The sequence below is a fragment of the Ochotona curzoniae genome, unplaced genomic scaffold, assembly GCF_017591425.1.
Source record: "Ochotona curzoniae isolate NIBS_2020 unplaced genomic scaffold, NIBS_Ocur_1.0 contig_908, whole genome shotgun sequence".
Classification (NCBI taxonomy): domain Eukaryota; kingdom Metazoa; phylum Chordata; class Mammalia; order Lagomorpha; family Ochotonidae; genus Ochotona; species Ochotona curzoniae.
This window is the reverse complement of record NW_024466607.1, coordinates 16382052-16400588: the sequence shown is the minus strand read 5'-3', so window position 1 is coordinate 16400588 and position 18537 is coordinate 16382052. Positions and strand designations below refer to the sequence as shown.

General features: G+C 53.6%; 1 protein-coding gene across 2 annotated transcripts; it reads left to right on the top strand.

The window, feature by feature from the left end:
• Window positions 1-2781: 2781 nt before the first annotated feature.
• Window positions 2782-8138, top strand: CISH (cytokine inducible SH2 containing protein). 2 transcript variants are annotated; one of them, XM_040994544.1, is made up of 3 exons: window positions 2782-3023; window positions 6204-6424; window positions 6656-8138. In XM_040994544.1, the coding sequence occupies exons 1-3, from the start codon at window positions 3004-3006 to the stop codon at window positions 7186-7188; spliced, it is 774 nt and encodes a 257-aa protein (XP_040850478.1). In that variant the 5' UTR covers window positions 2782-3003; the 3' UTR covers window positions 7189-8138. The 2 variants fall into 2 exon arrangements, with proteins under 2 accessions (XP_040850478.1, XP_040850477.1); XM_040994543.1 differs by lacking the exon at window positions 2782-3023 and having other exon boundaries at window positions 5106-6424.
• The last annotated feature ends 10399 nt before the right edge of the window (window positions 8139-18537 follow it).

Genomic DNA, 18537 nt, shown 5'->3' with positions numbered 1-18537 from the left:
GAGCTGAGCTCCTTTTCCCAGTCAGGAACAAGTTAGTAGGGGGAGTTGTGCACTTGGGGATGCGGTCTTCTTCCTTTCAAACAGAATCATATTACAGCTGGTCTAAAAAAATCGATCATTTTTGCAGAGTGTAATAAATCCAAATCATGCAGAAATGCAAAGGGTAAACAGTGGTGATGCTCTCCCCCTCTCTCCCCCCCACCCCAAGGTCCCTCATGCACAGTTGTTTGGCAGCATGTGATAGCCAGATGTGGCTTCCCTCCCATGCCCATGTTCCAGCAATCCCTGCCACAGCCACCTTTATGTGGCTGGAAGAATCAGGGTATGGATGACTGGGTCTGCACAAGGGAGAGTTCACGGTGGCAGATGCCACCAGAGTCTCCAGGATGACCGTGTGTCCACAGGGACAGAGAGCATGACTTCTGGAAGAGTTTACAGTGACAAAGGCCCTGATGAATGAGTGCCAGAGTGAGAGAGTCTGAATCCCCCCTTACATAGATGTGGGCTGTCCTTCAGAAAAAGGGGGAAGCTGCACCTGTAGGATTGAGACCCCAACCAGACAGACTCTGAGGAAAGCACTGCTATGTGTTCTTGTGACCCACTGGGCCCATGATCTGGGCAGGAAAAGACCATCCAGGAAGATTTAATGTATGAGGCCACGAGAGGCAGAGCCACTAGGTGGCAGTGCAGGCACAGCGGTTAGAGTGGGAGCTGGTGGGAAGCAGGCTGGGCAGAAGAGGTGACAAGTTGACCAGACTGACACACAGGACAGAGGAGGGCAGGCAGCTGGGGCAAGAGAGGGGCTCCTCACTGCTCCCAGCAAGCAGGTGTAGTGTCCAGGTCACAAAATCTGGTTGGAAGGGGCAATCCCTTAGCACCCTTTGGGTTACACACTGACCCCTGGAGAGGAAGCCTTTGGGACCCCAACACTGACTGACCGTGGGCCTGGGGAAGCTTCGCTGAGGACTAACGGATGCCTAAGAGGGGACCCCTGGAGGGGAAGCAGATGGAAGGTAGGGGCCTTAGCTGCAGCCCACTGCTCACTAGCCATGAGACCATGGACTCACTGTAATCTCCCTGAGCCTCTGTCTCCATGCCTGTAAGAGAGGCAAGCGGGACAATGAAGTGAGACCAGAAATGGCTGTGGGGGCTGGCATAGAAAGTGGATTCAGTAGTCACAGAGAGGGGAGGGCAGAGTCTTGAGGCAGAGAGCTGGGGACTTGGTCCCATAAAGACCCAACCAGTGTGGGGGATCCTTTGCCTTCACAGTAGTGGTGCCGTAGACAGCACCACTGTCGGGGAAGGACCCCCATGCCAGGCACTCCAGGGTCAATAGTGAGCAATCCATCCCACCCTATGTCAGCTTTCCTCCAGCAATGTTACACTGAAATGGATTCCTTAGAGACTTCTCACCTTTTATTTTATTTATTCTCCTTTCACACGACTTTGTGTCAAGGTCTCATCTGTCCTCTGTCCCATCCTGGGAGAGCAAGACAAGCCCTGTCTGCTCTGAGGGGAAGCCAGGACACTATTGTACAGGTCTCTAACACGGCGGTGTGGGGGAAGGGGTGGAAGCTGTCCTCCCTGCTGGGGACATCACAGCTCACTTCTCCCCAGCAGGGGCCCTGGGGGGCACGCCCTCAGTACTACGGATCAAGGGTTATAGCTGCCGCTCTCCAAATCCCATCCTTTCCCGACCCTTTTGGCCTGAGAGTTTGGAGGAAACTTCCACCAATCCTATAGTCCCTTAAGATACTCACCCAGCGAAGTAGAAAAAGGAGCAGGGGTTCAAGGTCTGAGCTGGGACCAAGCCCTGTCCCTTCCCCTGCCCTCCCTCGACGAGGCATTTCATCTCCCCAGGACTAGCGGGGGAACTTGAACCAGGCCTTGATCTCCTTCTCTCCTACCAGCTGTCAAGGATCAAACAATCCCAGGCCTCCGGCTGGGCTGGTCAGGAGCTGCCCGGCTCCACCCCCTGCCCGTCTCCCACTTCCAAGTTGCTCTCCAGAGTCCAGGAGATCCGAGCTTCTCTCCCGGCATTTTTGGTGACTCACCAAACCGGAAACAGGACCGCCGGGGCTGGGGAGGGGGGCACTATCCCAGCCTGCCTGACATTTGTTATTGGCGCGGCCGCCAAAGCGAACAGCCCTGCAGGATCCGAAGGGTGGGGACTGCCTTCGCTTTTTACCAGTTCTTCCCAGTCGTAGGCTCGACCCCCAGCTGGATTCTTGGGGCTACCGCGTTCAGCCCGCTGCCCCCTCTGCGTCATTTTCCAAACACCGTCACTAGGCCGCCCACCACCCCTAATACACACACACACCCTGCCCGGTTATAGACGCGGCCCAACTCCACAGATCAACAGGAAATTGGTGCCAGAACGGAACACAATCCCAAGACCCCGCCCAGTGCTAGCCCTGGTTACACGGTGAGATAAGCGGACCCAACCCCCAGGAAGCGGAAAGCGGGGTCGGAGGACCACAGCCTCGGCCTCAGCCTCCCCGACCCGGGCCTTTCCTACGCTCCCCGGTCCCGCCCCCTTTTGCGTCAGTCCCAGGTCTGCGAGCTACAATTGGCTCGTTCGAGCCTCTCGGTTCCGCCCTTGCACTGTGATTGGTCGTTTCTCGGGGTCCCTCCCCGTTTTCCTGGAAAGTTCTTGGAAATTAGTCAAAGGGATTTCCTTTCACGGCGCGAGGCCCCCGGACGCCAGTGTCGGCTCCCCCTCTGCACCCTCCGCCTATCTGCCCAGCCCCACCGCTCGGCCTGCGGTTCTAGGATGACGGCGCTTCCGGGAAGGGCTGGGACACCGAGGACAAAAGATTAGAAGGCGGCTCGCCCCGCCCCGCCGCGCGGCCCGCCCCGAAGCCCTCCCTGATCGTCCGCCCCTGGCCGCTCAGTCACGGGCCCGCCGCCGTCGACCCCGGAGCTTCCCCGCCGACTCCCGCCCGCGCTGCCGTCCCGCGAAGCCGCCACCCCGAGCCGCTGCTCCGCCACCGCCGCCGGGATATGGTCCTCTGCGTTGAGGGGTGAGCGCGGGGCCGCGGGAGAGCGCCGGCCAGAGCCAGCTGCGGGACATCGGAAGGGCGAGACTGGGTGGGAGACCGAGGGAGCCCGGTGCTGTGGGGGTCGTGACCCCTTTCCCACCCCCTTCTGCTCACACAGTTGTGGGGAATCGAGAGAGCTGGCCGCCAGACGGGGTTCTGTAACCCCCCAAAAGTGGCTCCCCAGAGCTGGGCCCAGAGCGCCCTGCTCCAGTCTGCCGTCAGCCCTGCCTGCCATTGGTGACCTTTGGCCAGCCCCTGCCTCCAATGCCAGGTGTCTCCTCTGTGTCCCAGACCAGCAGCTCTTGGGGAGTCAGCATGTGAGAACCAGTGCTCTTTGGAAAACCTGTGTTTGACTTGGTCTGCCTGAGGCACGCACAATTGCCTCACCCCTCCTCTCTGCCCAGTTTGGGATCCTAATGGGAGAAGGACCTTGGAACTTGTCTCCCCTCTTGAAGTTTCACAAATATTTGGGGTGGGGGAGCTCCAGAAGGGGTGCTGGTGGTTAAGACAGAGTCTTAGCCTGATTTGGGCTCTCTTCACACCCCATCTGCCAAGAGTCTCAACATCCCTTTCAGCCACAGGGCTGGATGCTCGCCACACTGAGCTCAGGAGATTTGAAGGAGAGGCAGAGCCAGTGGGTGTCCTACAACCAGGGAGAGCTGAGTGACCCAGTGACTGCTCTTATCAGAACTGGCATGCTACCAAGTATGAGTGGGAGGTGGCACCAGCCTGAAGTGCCCCTTGCTCTGAGCAGTTCTCATTCCAGGGAAGAGGCGTGGAGATGCTGGGAAATTATTGCTTTTCCCTGGCTGTGGCCCGTGTTCCTAACCTGCTCTCTGAACTTTGGGGTTCCTGAACACTACCCCCAGCCACTGGCTTCCTTCTTAGGAAGGCCCCTACCCAGCCCTATCCTAAGGTCGCATGCTTCCTTCCCTTACCCCTAGCTGGGGGGTGGGGCAGCTAGGGATGGAAAGTAGGATTGCCAGTGTGGCTGGGGATCCCCCTAGCCCCAGGCGGGGTTCACCCTACTGGCATGTGTGTCCCTAGGCAGGACTCAACTGATTGGACTCCACAGTAGGCACACACATGTACCTAGAACACACCAGCCCTGCCCCCTCCTTGATGATGACACAGCCATGAACACACCCAAACAACACACCAGCTCCCAAGCTTCCCACCCTCACACGAGACCTTTATGAGGGCCCTGCTGAGGTATCTGGACGTGGCTACCCCCAGAGATTCTGGCCTGAGTAGTTAGCCATCTGCCTTGTTCCCAAATCATGGCAATCCCAGGCCAAACCCTGGACCCCAGTAGGTGGGTCACCTTAAACTTGGCCTCCAGGACCATTGTTTAGCCTTGTAATTGACATACCAATTGAGATGCCCACATTGTACATCAGAGTTCTTGGGTTTGATCCACAGCTGTGGCACCTGCTTCCTGCTTCCTCCTGTTACGAACCTTGGGAGGCAACGGTGGTGTTGACCGAGTAGCTAGATTCCTCCTCCCCCATGAGAGACCTGAATGGTGTTCCTGTCTTCCGGCCCTGGCCCTGGCCCAGCCCCGGCTGTTGTGAGCGTTTGAGGAGTGAGCCAACAGACGGACTGTCTTTTTCCCTCCTTGTTTCTGTTTGCCTCTCAAATAAGTGGTTGGAAATCCAGCCTCTGGGCCCCTGAGCAATATTCCAGAGCTCTCAGTGCAGCCAGAACAGGCATGGAAAAGTGCTTGGCATTTGGCAGGCTATACCGGCTAGAAACCTCAGACCCCTCCTTCCTGGGTGTGATTACAGAGCTGTGATTTGTTAGAACATTTTTTTAAAGATTTATTTTTTTTATTGGAAAGTCAGATATACAAAGAGGAGGAGAGACAGAGAGGAAGATCTTCTGTCTGATGACTTACTCCCCAAGTGGCCACAAGGGCCAGAGCTGAGCTGAGCTGAAGCCAGGGGCCTCTTCTGGGTCTCCCTCGCAGGCTCAGGGTCCCAAAGCTTTGGGCCATCCTTAACTGCTTTTCCAGGCCACAAGCAGGTAGCTGGATGGGAAACAGGGCCGCCAGGATTAGAACTGGTGCCCATATAGGATCCCGGCATGTGCAAGGCTAGGACTTTAGCCACTAGGCTACCATGCCGGGCCCTTGTTAGAACTTTCTAAGGGTCACCTGTAATGTCCACAGCCATGTCTGACTCCTCTACCTACCTCCTGGCCCATGGGCAGTCCTATTTATTTGTCCGTGCTATCCTCTATGGCTGCAAAGCTTCCCCTGGCTGCGAATGAGCAAACCCTGAGCCCAACCTGTGCTTTCATAGCCTAGGGTTGTATTATGCTCAGTGCATAACTCCCCTAGCCAGTCTGTTTCTCCTTGGGGACGGGGCGCATGGATCCATTATCTGCGTGTCCTGAGGCCCAGCAGGGGCTAGACCAGGACTGGAATGTATGTCTCTCAGGAAGTGGGGCCCATCTCTGGTCACTGTGCTTAGTGGGCTTCCTTGAAGAGGAGTCTTCTGCTTCAATTTTGACCAGCTCCATTTCCCAAAGCAGCCATCTGAGGATGTGTGTCCTTGCATGCCTGGGCTGGTGGGCCGGGGAAGTGTATGGTCAGGAACAAGCTGTGTGCAAGGCCATGGAGCCTTGATGGGGCTGGAGCAAGAGCTGAGCATCCTGCCCCTTGGAGAGGGCTCACTCATATTTATGGGAGGTGACACATGGCAGTCCCTTTTGAGGGCACTGTCCCACCCAGAGCCCTCTGCTGGGACAAGCAGAAGTCCGGCAGGGAGCTGTACCTGTAAGGTAGAGGATGCTGGGGCCACTAAGCCCTCAGGCCTCTTGCTGTCATCTTAGGGCCATTAAATGCACTGGTACCATTTAATCGGCGCCCGCTAACCCAGGAGGGCAGATGCGAGGCTACTTTGCATGATCTCCATTGGTGTGATGAGGGCACTGAAAGTACCTGTAGGGAATGAGGTATTGTCTAAGTTGGGACCAAATATAGGGAGATAATGACTTTCACAAGAAAATCATCAAGAGGATCGCTGCCGTTCACGATGGCCGGTTAGGAAAACTGGGGCCCATGGTGAGAAGCGCCAACAGAGGCTACCGCAGCACTGGGAATCTCTGGACTAGGGGAAACACAGGCTCCCTGCTCACTGCCTGCCTATTCCTTTGTAGATCTTGTCCTTTGCTGACTGTGGAGCAGATTGGGCAGCGGCCCCTTTGGACCCAGTCCCTGGAGCTGCCCGAGCTAGCCATGCAACCCTTACCTGCTGGGGCCTTTCTAGAGGAGGTGGCAGAGGACTCCACAGCCCAGGCGGAGAGTGAACCAAAGGTGCTGGACCCTGAGGAAGATCTGATGTGCATAGCCAAGACCTTCTCCTACCTTCGTGAATCTGGTGAGTTGCCAAGGAGGCAGGCCAGTCCTGGGAGGGCTGCTGGAGGGTATTCAGCTTTGACTGTTTAGTCTGCCTGGGGAAACACGATCCTACCCAGGACAGTCTTCTGGGAGAGATAAAGTCCTCTGCGGGGAAGTGTAAAGGAGGAGGCATGGTCCTAACGTGCCCTGGGTTGGTGCGTCAGCCAATTTCTCCTGTGACCAGCCCTTGGTCTCCTCTCCACTTGCCCAGGATGGTATTGGGGTTCCATTACGGCCAGTGAGGCCCGGCAACACCTGCAGAAGATGCCAGAGGGCACATTCCTAGTAAGAGACAGCACCCACCCCAGTTACTTGTTCACGCTGTCGGTCAAAACCACCCGCGGCCCCACCAATGTGCGCATTGAGTATGCTGACTCCAGCTTCCGCCTGGACTCCAACTGTTTGTCCCGACCCCGCATCCTGGCCTTTCCAGACGTCGTCAGCCTTGTGCAGCACTATGTGGCCTCATGTGCTGCTGACACAAGAAGCGACAGCCCTGATCCTGCTCCTAACCCAGCCCTGCCTGTCCCTAAAGAAGATGCCCCTGGTGACTCCGTGCCGCCAACCCCTGTGACCACAGCTGTGCACCTAAAACTGGTGCAGCCCTTTGTGCGCAGAAGCAGTGCCCGCAGTCTGCAGCACCTCTGCCGCCTCGTCATCAACCGTCTGGTGACCGATGTGGACTGCCTACCCCTGCCCCGGCGCATGGCTGACTACCTCCGACAGTACCCCTTCCGACTCTGACTAAGCCTGCACCTGCCCAGCCACACACTGCAGGGGATACCTCCAGCTGGTCTCAAGCTCCTGCTGTCCCTCCTGTCCTCCTGGTGCCTGCATGCACTTGGCAGCTAAACCAAGAAGAGCCAGCAAGAGCAAGATGGGGACAGGGCTGGGGGGGAGCTGTCACACAACTTGGAGGCCAGTATTCCCAGGCCCCATGTGGCTCCATTGTGGTGAGCCTTGTATCAGAGGAGAGAGGCAGGCAGGACCTGTCTCACCCTGTGGATTGGGTCTAGGCCTCTGCACACTGGCCTGTCCCAGCCAGCTGAACTGTGTAGACTTGCCCAGCCCTGGTTTCTCAGCCCACAGGCTGGGGCAGGCCCCTACCTACCTCCAGACTCTGGTTCTGGGAGGGTGATAGCAATGAAAATCTTGCAGAAAAGCATGCCAGGCTGGGGCTGTACAGTTCAAGAATATTTATTTATTTATTCTCCATGAGGTTGGCCTCAGGGTTGGGCCACCCTACCTCTCTGCCCCAAGCCCTAGGTGGTCCAGAGAACCCACCTCTATGCCAGCTTCCCAGCTCTTCCCTGCCGACAGCCACTTCCTGGGATGTGCCCTAAGTGGCGTGGCACTGAATCACCTGTGAATTGCCCTCGCCCCCCTGCTCCAGCCCCATGTTGCGAGGGTGGGAGCACAGGAAATGAAGCCAGAGCCCCATCTGCACAGAGCTGGTCTCCTGTGGCACAGGCCATGTGCAGTATGTGGGTTGATTCAGGAAAGGGGTGCCAGTTGGAGGGCTGCACTGCTGAGCCTGTCATGCCCAGGAAGTTGCCTGCATGGGAGAAGAGAGAGAGATACATATCTAATAAGACTTTATAAAATAATGATCATAACAAAAACAGAGTTTGGTGATCTTTTTTCTTCCACTGTTTTTTCTGGTAATGACAATAAAATTGTACCTTTCATTTACAGAGCCCTCACTGGGACCTCTCTGGAGTTCTGTCCATGGCTCTTCCCTTTGATCCTATTATCTTGACCCCATTTTACATTGGAGCTAGCCCAGGCCCAGAGACTTAAAGTGGCTGAGCAGTCACTGCTGAGGGGCTCTGAGGAGCTGGGGCATGGGGGATGGTGAGGGCAGGAGCAGCCTTTCTCTTATTTCTCCTTGTTCTCCTGGGAAGCTGGAGGCAGAGGGTGAAAGCCAGTTGGGGGTGGGGTGACACAGGAGTGTGAACAGGAAATGCCAATTCATGTTGTCAGCAGGGAAGGTGCTGTGGTCCACTCCTGGGGTAGTTTTGAGGAAGTCAGCAGCCACGCCAGGACCTGTCCTACTATGGGGAAGGTGCTGAGACCTGACTGGGAAGCTCGGATTCCTGACGCCAGGAGGCAGGGGGAGAGCTGATTCTGTGCAAAAGAACAGCTGAGATGGTGGCCAGATGGAGCAGCTCACAGGGACTAGTCATGGGTAAAGTTGTAGCAGGGGGACCTTGTTCTTTCACTCAGGATCCTGTACCCCAGGAGTGGGCAGAGGAGTGATTGTGTACAGAACCCTCTCTCTTAAGGCCTGAAATGTTCTGCACTTTTGTAGCAAGGACCTCTGAGCCAGACTCACAGTCCTGTCGCCCTTATTTCAGAAACACTTCCAACCGTGCTGTTTCCTGAGCTCTGGGATACTTGAAGCTGTAGATGAGAAACAGCAGCTGCTGGTAGGTTGACAGCAGAAAGGGCTGAGTGTTGTTCTGGTGATGAGGAGTAGGCAGGACTGTAGGAGCCTAGGCCCTAGGGCCACAGGGATGGTGGTGGGAAAGAATGGGAACAGTGTGGTTAGAGCAAGAGGTGAGCAAGGGAGGGCTGCCCTTCCTGGCCAAGATGTCTGGCCTGGCACCGTCCCTGGTGCTGGTGGTAGTTTGGGTTCTTGGCTGGTTGTGGGGCCCGACGGTCTGTTGCCTCAGGTCACCATGGCCCTGCCAGGGCTGTCTACAGTTCCTCATACCTTCATCTTGGAGCTCAGCCCCTTTGTGGCTCCCTGAGGTGACACCTCTGTCTGCTCCACCCCCAAATCTAAGTGTTTTAGTGGCCAGAGAGTGGACACAGAAGGGCCAGAGGCAGGCTGTCCCCACCTGGTGCTATGTCCAGGCCAGAAAATTGCCATGGCCACAGGAAGCAAAGAGATGCTTCACTGTCCACAGGGAAAATGTCAGAAACATGCACCACACCCTGAGTGTGGGGTCCAAATCCTATCCACACCCCATAAGGAACTGAGGCTCAGAGGGGGCAACAGGCTGGTTGAGGTCATGCAGTTAAGTAGGACATAGAGCAGAGCTCATCCTGTTTCTGACTGCCTGCCTGCCTCTGGGACCTTATAAGGAACTGGAAGGAGCAGGATGACCTCAGGCGAGGTATGGCTTTTCCTTGTCCTCTCCCTGCCTACTGAGAGCTCTGTGGACACTGGCCTGGTCAGCAGGGTCCTGGCCCTCACTTCTACTCTAGTTCAAGTCCAGGGCCCAGCTCTTTCCTAGAGAGACGCTGCCAGCTACATCTGACTGTTGGCATTCTCCCAGTTCAATTTTTGTGTTTCCTCCTGAGGGAGTTAAGTGATACCTAGCTAGGTCATGGACGGTAGCAGGTGTGTAATCAGAGCCAAGACCCAGCCTAACAGGTAACAATCCTCTGGCCAACACGTTCATCCCTAGTACAAGGGATTCCTGGCTAGTACAAGGGCACCCCCTGCCAGTACTCTGGTCAGCACATGGGATCCATAATGGATGGTGACCCTTGACCATGTTCCTCAAACACCATTTGGGCCCTGGGGACTGCGTCAGGGGAACAGGGCAGACAGGGTCTCCATCCTCACAGAGCTCAAGCCAGTACAAGACAAGTTAGCAAAAGAAAAAAACCAAAACCAAAAACAAACAAACAAAAAAAAACAAGTTAACAAAGGAGACAAACTGAGTGCAATGGATAAGTAAAGCAGGGGGTGGAGCAAGCCCTGGAGCAGATGGCGCTGAGCCAGGGGACCTGGGCAAAGGGCAGGAACAGCCGAGAAGGTATCTTGGGAAAGGGACCCAGCTGAAGCTGACCACCAGTACGTCTGTCCACAGTAGCTGCTCAGGATGGGTGGGCAGGGTGGGGGCACCCCTGCAGAGTTTAGCCAGGGAGGGCAGTGACCTGACACCCATTTCTAAGGGACAACTGGGTCAGCTGGTGGGAATGGCTACATGAAGGCTTGGGAGCAGACAGTCAGAAAAGTTGCAAGATATGGGATTTGGAGGGGCATGTGGCAGGGAGTAGGAGAAGCTAAGGGAGGCAGATTTGGGGCCCTGGTAGAGCTTGTGTCCGTTTAAAGATGAGTGTGAGGTTCAGAGAGGTGGCAGCTTGCTCAGTCACACAGCTCGTAAGAGGCAGAGCCGGGATTCACACCTCAATTCCAGATCTTGTTTGTGTAACCACCACTCACCCTGCCTGCCAGAGTCTGACTTGCAAATGCCTTGGCACAGCACAGCACAACCAAATATTGGGAGGGGAGGTGGAAGGGAGGCTTTCTGGAGGAGGGAGCCTTCATCTGTTGTCCTTAGGGGCAGAGATATCACCAGGTTTTTCCTCGCTGGAGGGTTTTACTGGCCAGTCACTGGTGGGGATGCTGGCCTGTGACCACTGAGGGGCCTACGTCCCCATCACTGCACACAGCAAATCATGCCAGGCCAAGGCTGCCGACCATGGTTGGGCTGGCTCCACACTAATACCACAGCCCACACCCACCCACCCTGAGCAGCTGCCCACAGGCAATTGAGTGCCAGGACAAGGGACCTCTAGGCCTCAGGGACCTCCCAAAGGCTCTCATGCTCCAGGAGAGGCAGGGCCTGGACAGGCCTTGGCAGCTCTTTCACCCCAACCTGTTGCACCAGTTTCTATACAAAGCAGATTTGGGACTGCACCAGAAATTTAACAGTCTCCCAGCAGGTCTGGCCACACAGCAGTGATTACTCCATGGGGTTCGCTCCCTTGTCTGTGAGCAAGAGACAGGAAGGGCAGGTCCCTGGAGGCTGCATGCTGGCCAGAATGTGGGCCACAGGGTAGTTGGAAGGTGCCTGGGCCTGGCTTCAGGGGATGCAGAATGGAGGCTGCCACTCTTCTGTGAGCAGGGGAACCTTGGATTGACCAGACCTGCTCAGTGAAAACAATTGTTCCCATGACCAGAACCAGGCAGAAATATATAGGGCCCAGAATGGGGTACCTGTAGAGAACTGAGGGAATTTGTAGCTGCCACAACTCTAGGCAGTCCTCCAGGACCATCCCAAGCACACAGTCCCCACTGCCACTGAATACACTGGCACTGATGACACCCTGATGGTGTAGCCAGAAGGGGAATGGTATGAGGCTAATGTCTCCAGGGGTAGAGCCCTGCTCTGGGAACCATCCCCACACCTGCTGCCAGAGCGGGGCTCCACCCCAACAAGTGTTTCTTACCTTCAGCCTCCGCCAAAGGAGCACTTCTCAGCTCCCCCTTCCCATCAGCCCTGTCTCCAAATAGACATCACCGTGTGTGTGTACACCTGCGTGTGCATACATGTGTTAACCTTTCCACTCGGCCACCGTTCCTGTTTTTCTCAGCTTCTTCCAGGGGACATGCTAGGAAATGCTTTTAGGAAAAGGGGTTCTCAGTGAGTTGGTCCCCACAGCTCAGAGATGGCAGGCTCCTCCAGGAGATGGGGCCCGAGGCCAGTTGGGGGGCCAGAGTGACAGGGAAGATAGGACCTCTGGCAGACAGCACCCTGACCCTGGCATGTGCGGGTCTTCAGTGTGTGCCCCAGGCCTCCTTGCCATGTTGTTCTTGTCAGTCTGATACCTCATGGGTGGTCAGGGTGGGCATGGGCAGATAAAGCTGGGGAAACCAGGGCAAGTTGCCTTCTCTCTCTAAGCCACCAGAATAGGCCAAGATTCTGGCTTTCCTGTGAGGGGATTGGTTCCCTCTCCTACCTGAGAGGTACCCAGGTGGGGTCTCTAAGCTGCTGGTGCTGCTATTGAGTTGTGGGGCCCCAAGGAGTGGGTGGGTAGGTGGGGAAATGGTCCCACCTTGCAGCATGTGGATGATCACCTCCTTTCTGTGCTGGGTCTAAGTAACCTGGGGTGCCAGGGGATCCTGGCAGAGGACAGGAAGGCGCCCCACCCTCGGTGAGGTGTTTTCACCAGAATCGCAGCAGCTGCGGCTGGAGGCCTCTTCCCAGGAAGAGCTGAGCGCCTCTTCCAAGAACTCAGAGGAGGCCGCAGGAGGGAGGGGAGCGGGGGAGTTAATTTTAAACCAAACAGCCTTCCTCGCTTCTCAGGAACCGGTTGCTCAACGTGATCTGGCAGGTCCCAGGCGGGTGGGCAGGCCTGGTGCCAGCTCAGAGGTAGTGGGGGTGGAGGACACGCCCCAGAGGAGGCCTGGTGACCTTGAGGGAAGTTGGGCCTTGCCTTCACCCATTCATAGAGCCTGTCCCCAATCACCTGACCCAACTTGCGGGGTGGGGTGTGTGCACACGTGTGTGTGTGTGTGTGTGTCTGCATGTGTGATTGCTTCTATTCTAATCACAGGAGGTGAAATCATAACAGGGTCAGTGATACACAAGTCCTCACTTTCCAAGGCTCCCATCCCCCTTCCCTGCTTGCAAGCTGCCACTCCTGTTCCTAATCCCCTGGGCTGTCCCTCCAGGGCTAATCAAATGAAAGCCAGGGTGAGGCCGGCATGGACCCACATCCTCGCTGTGATGGAGGACGAGTACAGCAAGCTGCAGCAGTTGTGGGCCACAGAGGAGCCTCCCTTCTGGGCAAGAACTCATGGGTCTATCCCCATGATTGACCAGGGGACAAAGCACTCACACTTCCATGACCTCCTGTCCCCTTTGCCCTCTCCAGAGACCCCTTCAGACCTCCCCCTTCCTCATGAATCTGTATTGGTTGCCCTGTGAGATCCCAGTCACTGGGCAGAGCAAGGCCTGGGTTCCAGGAAAGGATCCCAAGCAAATGCTGCCAGGAGCTGCAGTTCTTTGAACAGCATGGCAGGGCTAGGGGACACTTCTTGGAACCTGCAAGCCATTCTAGAGGAACTCAGAGGACAGTGGCCAGTGATGTAGGGTTGGTGAGGGTGCTGAGGCCTAAGCTTGGGTTCCTACCTCCAGGAAGCCCTCCCTGACTGCAGGTATATCCCATCACAGCTGGGGTATGCTGGGCCATTCCAAGGGTTCTGCCAGGGCAAGCCTAGGTCTGTCAGTGCTCAAGTCCCTGACTGGGGCAGAGAGTGGACAACCAGAAATGGGTGTGGGTAGAGAAGAAAAACCATATGGGTACCTGTGTGGGGCAGTGTGGGGATGTGATACCCAGGTGTAACCAAGCTGCCTGGGGTGGGGAGCCCCAGGAGTGTGAGTAACTTGGGAGCAAACAGGAGAATAAGCAGGGTCAGCAGTGCCAAGCCCTGCTTCCCAAGCCCCCTTGTGGATGGACAGACAGCCACTGACTCTGGAGTCTGTCCTCCAGGCCAGCCTTGTTCCTGTGTTAACTCCCTGTCCCACAGCAAGGGTGTAGGCTGCAGCTTCAATATCAAGCTACCCCTGGTAGTCCCAGCTCTACAGTCCTACAACTGTGCCTTTAGGGGTTCTGGTGTCCCTGCCTGTAGAATGGAGACGAGGGGCAGCAGGTGGGCATGGAACCCAGGCCCAGCTCCTAGGTCTCCCAGGAAGCTATGGAGGCTGTGACCTGGGGTTGGGGCTGGGTCAGGGTTAAGGTCCAGCCACTCCCAGGCAATATCCACAAGCTGTCAGAGTCTTCAGATTAGCACTGTCAGAGCAGGGACCTCAAAGTCCGGTTGGGCACTGGCAGAGCAAGTCAAGGTCAACAGAGAGGGAAGGAAAGGCATCTCTTTCCGGCAGGGAAGTTTTGGGGCAGCCTTTTGGCCATTCAGGGCCTGTCTGCCTGGAATGAAGGGAAGACTCCTCTGGCCAAGGCTGGACAGATGTGGCCTGGGACACACGCTCATGCCCTCAGCTCACACCTCAGCCATCACTGAGCTAAGCCCTAAGTCTGCCACCCACTCAACCCCAGGTCACAGAAAAGGCCGACAGCCCATCCAGGGGCCAGTGCTGGAGAGAGGGGCTGTGGCTGCATCCCCCAGACAGCTATGACATAGGGCAGTGGCACAGAGGCCCTCCAACCCCCACTGAAGGGCAGTGGGGGCAGCCCAGGGAGCAGCCAGTTCTCAGAAGCTATCCGGGTGACTGATGGAATGCTGCATTTGCTGCTACTTAAGAGACCAGGCCACATGGAAAAAAATTCTACTATGGGAGAATTTGCCCTGGAGCCCACCCAGCCAGATGGAAAGAGATGCAAGGTAGCAGCTACTGGGTTTTCAGAGGACCCTTGTGCTCTGCTATGGCAGGTCCCAGAGCTACACAGGTCCTGTTGTGTCTTGAACAAATTATGACCGGCCCCCTACCGCTGTGAACACAGAACTCACATGGTAGAGTGAGGGTGTCACTTACCTCAATCACAAGGTATAAGTACAAAGATATGCAGAGAGCTGCTTCTCCTTTGGCTCCCACTTCACCACGAGCCCAGACTCGAGCACTGCAAGGCCCTGTCTCCCCAAGCTCCAGGGCAGTCACAAGTCCCTGCTGCTCACGGCTACCTTTCCTTCCTGCTGGAGCAAAGGCCCCCCAAGTCCATGTTTGCCTTGCCTTGAAGAGACAAATGGAGGCACATGCGTAAAAGTCTAAATATTAAAAAATCATAAATTAAACTGCCATAAAACATGTTCTCCTAATTAATGAACTTTTATAGACTAAAACATCTGTAATTCTGCTGCTTTTATATGTCTGGAAGCCACAAACATCAAAGAAGACTGACCTTAATGATGATTGTTTATGCCTGTGTGTTTGGTGATGGCCTGAGGTTCAAGTAAAACAACAGACATGCCTGATTCAGAAGGCAGTCTGTAACCCTCTTTTTTTTTCTTTAGATTTATGTTTCTTGGAAAGGCAGATATACAGAGAGCAGGAGAGACAGAGAGGAAGATCTTCTGCCTGATGATTCACTCCCCAAAAGTGGCCGCAACAGCTAGAGCTGAACCAATCTGAAGCCAGAAGCCAGGAGCTTCTTCGGGTCTCTCACATGGGTGCAGGGTACCAAGGCTTTGGGCCATCCTAGACTGCTTTCCCAGGCCACAAGCAGGGAGCTGGATGGGGAGTGGGGCTGCTGGGACTAGAACCGGCGCCTATATGGGATCCTGGCATGTTCAAGTCAAGGATTTTAGCTGTTATATTATTGCACTGGGCTCATGATTCTTTAACCCTCTTTATTCTTGTCTTTTTCCAGGTAAATGATAGGTGATGCTATGATAGCTGATATTTTTTTTAAACCTAATTACTCTTCTTTTGATATTTAAAAGATAAGAACACAAAGATTAATGATATTTAATAATCCAAAGTATGAATGCTTTAAACATATTCCCAAAAAATAGTTAGGCAAAGAGACTCAGGATATAATAAACTGTCAAAACTTCAATTACCAAGATGTACAGCTAAAATTTTACTTTTTTTTGAAATTTTTATTAGATGTTGTTAAATTTTTTTATGGGAAGAAATCTTTATAATCCAGTCACAGCCTCTGTGAGGCCTGCAGCTATATCTGCCGTGCAGTTCAGTGGGACCATGCTTTTCCCTGGGGCCTGCATAGTACAAGCGCCATGACACATCTGGGTGCTAGGAGTCCAATCTGCAGTGACAATGATACCCAAGCATTCCTTAGTAAATTTATTGGAAATTGGTCATTTGTATGTTTATGAAACACTACACAAACAGACCCCAGGCAAATTAGAAGATGGTAGAATAGGCACAATTTTTAATACATGATATTGGCACAACTTGGAAATGAAGTCCAGCGCTGGCATTGTGCCGCATTGTATTAAGCTGCTGCCTACAATGCTGGCATCTCATATGGGTACTGGTTAGAGTCCTGGCTGCTCCCTGCTAATGTGCTAAGATGGCCTAAGTGTCTGGGCCCTTGTACCCATGTTGAGGACCAGGATGGAGTTCCAGACTCCCGGCTTCATCCTGGCTGTTGAAGCCATCTGGTGAGTGAACCAGCAGATGGAAAATGGCTCACTCTTGTTCTTTCTCTCAGTCCCTCTCCCTCTCTGTAACTGCCTTCCAAATAGTCTTTAAAAATATATAGGTCTGCCTCACATCTGCCACCATCATAAATTCTAAATGAACAAATATTTAAACATTAATGAAACCATGAGCATCCTTTAGAAACCTCTGCCCCTAGGAGTCACAGCAGGGTTCTGGAAAGAAAATACTTCCTTCCTGTGGCTTCCAGCTTTATTTACAGAATGGGACTGGGGTAGGAGGGTAAGGGTGGAATAGAATTCCAGAAATCCACTGAGGCCAGTTTAGTGTTCCCTCTTCATTTTGAAAGTTTCCCCCAGAGAAGCAGACTCTGCAACAAGGATTCAAAGACAACTTGCTTATCTGGGAGGTGAAGGAAAGCACCAACAGGGTGTTGGACTTCTCCATGGTTCACTGTTTCCACATACCCACCAGGAGAGACACTGACTGCCCTTTTCCCAAACAGTACTTACTGAGGTGATTATGGTAGCGAGTAGCCTCAGGACAGAGGCAGAGCAGGAGCTCCCGCCTAGCAGTTGAGGTATTTGGGTTTGAAACAGCTCTGGCTCCTGATTATAGCTTCCTGCCAATGCAAACATGGCAAGGCAAGCAGCAGCCGATGGCTCAAGTATTTGGGTCCATGCCACCCCACTGGGAAACTGGATTAAGATTTGGCTCCCAGCTTTAGCTCCAGTGATTATGGGCATTTGAGGAGTGAATCAGCAGATGAGGGAACATTTCTATTTTTTAAAAAGAAGATAAATGTAGTGTCTTTCTCCAAGGAAAGATGCTTTTTTAATATATTGTCCAGTATAGCAAGAAATCACTTACTGGGAAGGTAAAGGATCCAAGTCCCCTAAACTCAAGGTTCTTGTGTATAGTGCAACCCACCTGGCCCTCATTGCATCATCTGTGGAAAATGGGGTGCTGGGAAGTGGTGTGAGAAAATGCTGACGCTCTGTCTACTGCTGTTACCATGAACAATGATCTGCTCTTTACTTAAAAATTTATTTGAAAAGAAGAGAGACAGAAAGAGGTCTTCCATTCTTGTTTTTCTCTCCAAATGCCTACAATAGCTGGGGTTGAGCCAGCCTAAAACCAGGAGACAGGAAACACAACTCTGGTTTCCCATGTGGGTGACAGAAACCCAACTATTTGGGCCATCACCTGCTGCACATTGGCAGGAAGCATGAGTTTGGAGCAGAGGTGGAACTCTGCTCAACGATGCAGGCATCCCAAATACCTTGATGGCTACATCAAACAGTCATACCATTCTACCTTTCTTAATTGGTTGTTTATTGCCATCTGCCACCTGTTGGCTTGCAACTCAGATAAATCTTAGTCATTACATTCTTAACACAGAGAAGAGAGGAAGTGAGACCAGGAAGGAAAGGAAGCCGAAACAGGCATGTTAGTAGCAGGCTCCTGCCACAGGTAACTGAAAATCAGTTCAGAACACACCTCACAGTTGTCCTACCCAAGACTGAGGAACACAGGACAGGAATCTGCCAACTTCTTGGCCCCACTGATTCAGGACTGCTGCAGGGGGTCAGTTCCCTGGCATTGCTGGTTATTTACTGACCTGGCCTCTGCAGCATAGAAAGCGCTGGGCTGCTGGCTGAGAACCTGAGTGCTGCTTGGTCCCCATCACACTGTGAGTTCCAAGGAAGCAGGGCCTTTGAACACTGCCCGCCTCCACCTGGCACAGTGCCCCAGAGGCAGTGATCAAATGTATACCCATAGCCTTTCCTCCACTCAGCTATAAGCTCCACAGGGGCTGAGCCTGTGTCTGTGTTTTTTTTTTTTCACACCCCAGCACCAAGTGTAGGCCTGGCTGTCAGCAAATATTCACTTAAGTGTTTGTTGCATGAATAATGAAAGATGCAAATAAACTTCCAAAATAAACAAAATCCAGGACTAGAATGAACATCTGTAACTTAAAAAAAGAGTATTTATCCCAAACCAGCACCAAGTTCACTTGATAGGAGGCTATCAGTGACACCCCCAGGTAATAAGAACAAGACACAAACTCTCCAATCATTACCATTTTTCAATATTATCTTGAAAGTCTTAGCCAAGCTATAAAACAAACAAAAAAAACTAAGAGCTAGAATTATTATAACAAAAAGATAATTTTGTCATTTTCAGTGATAAAACGTCAATGTATAACATCCAAGAGAAGCAACAAATAGCAAATCCTATAAGAGAATCCAAAAGGATGGTCAGATAT

Excerpts from the sequence above, each read along its gene's own strand:
- CISH (XM_040994543.1), top strand. The coding sequence starts at position 6,106 with ATGGTGAGAAGCGCCAACAGAGGCTACCGCAGCACTGGGAATCTCTGG. Across the intron at positions 6,425-6,655 it reads CTCCTACCTTCGTGAATCTG|GATGGTATTGGGGTTCCATT; the intron begins GTGAGTTGCCAA and ends CCACTTGCCCAG.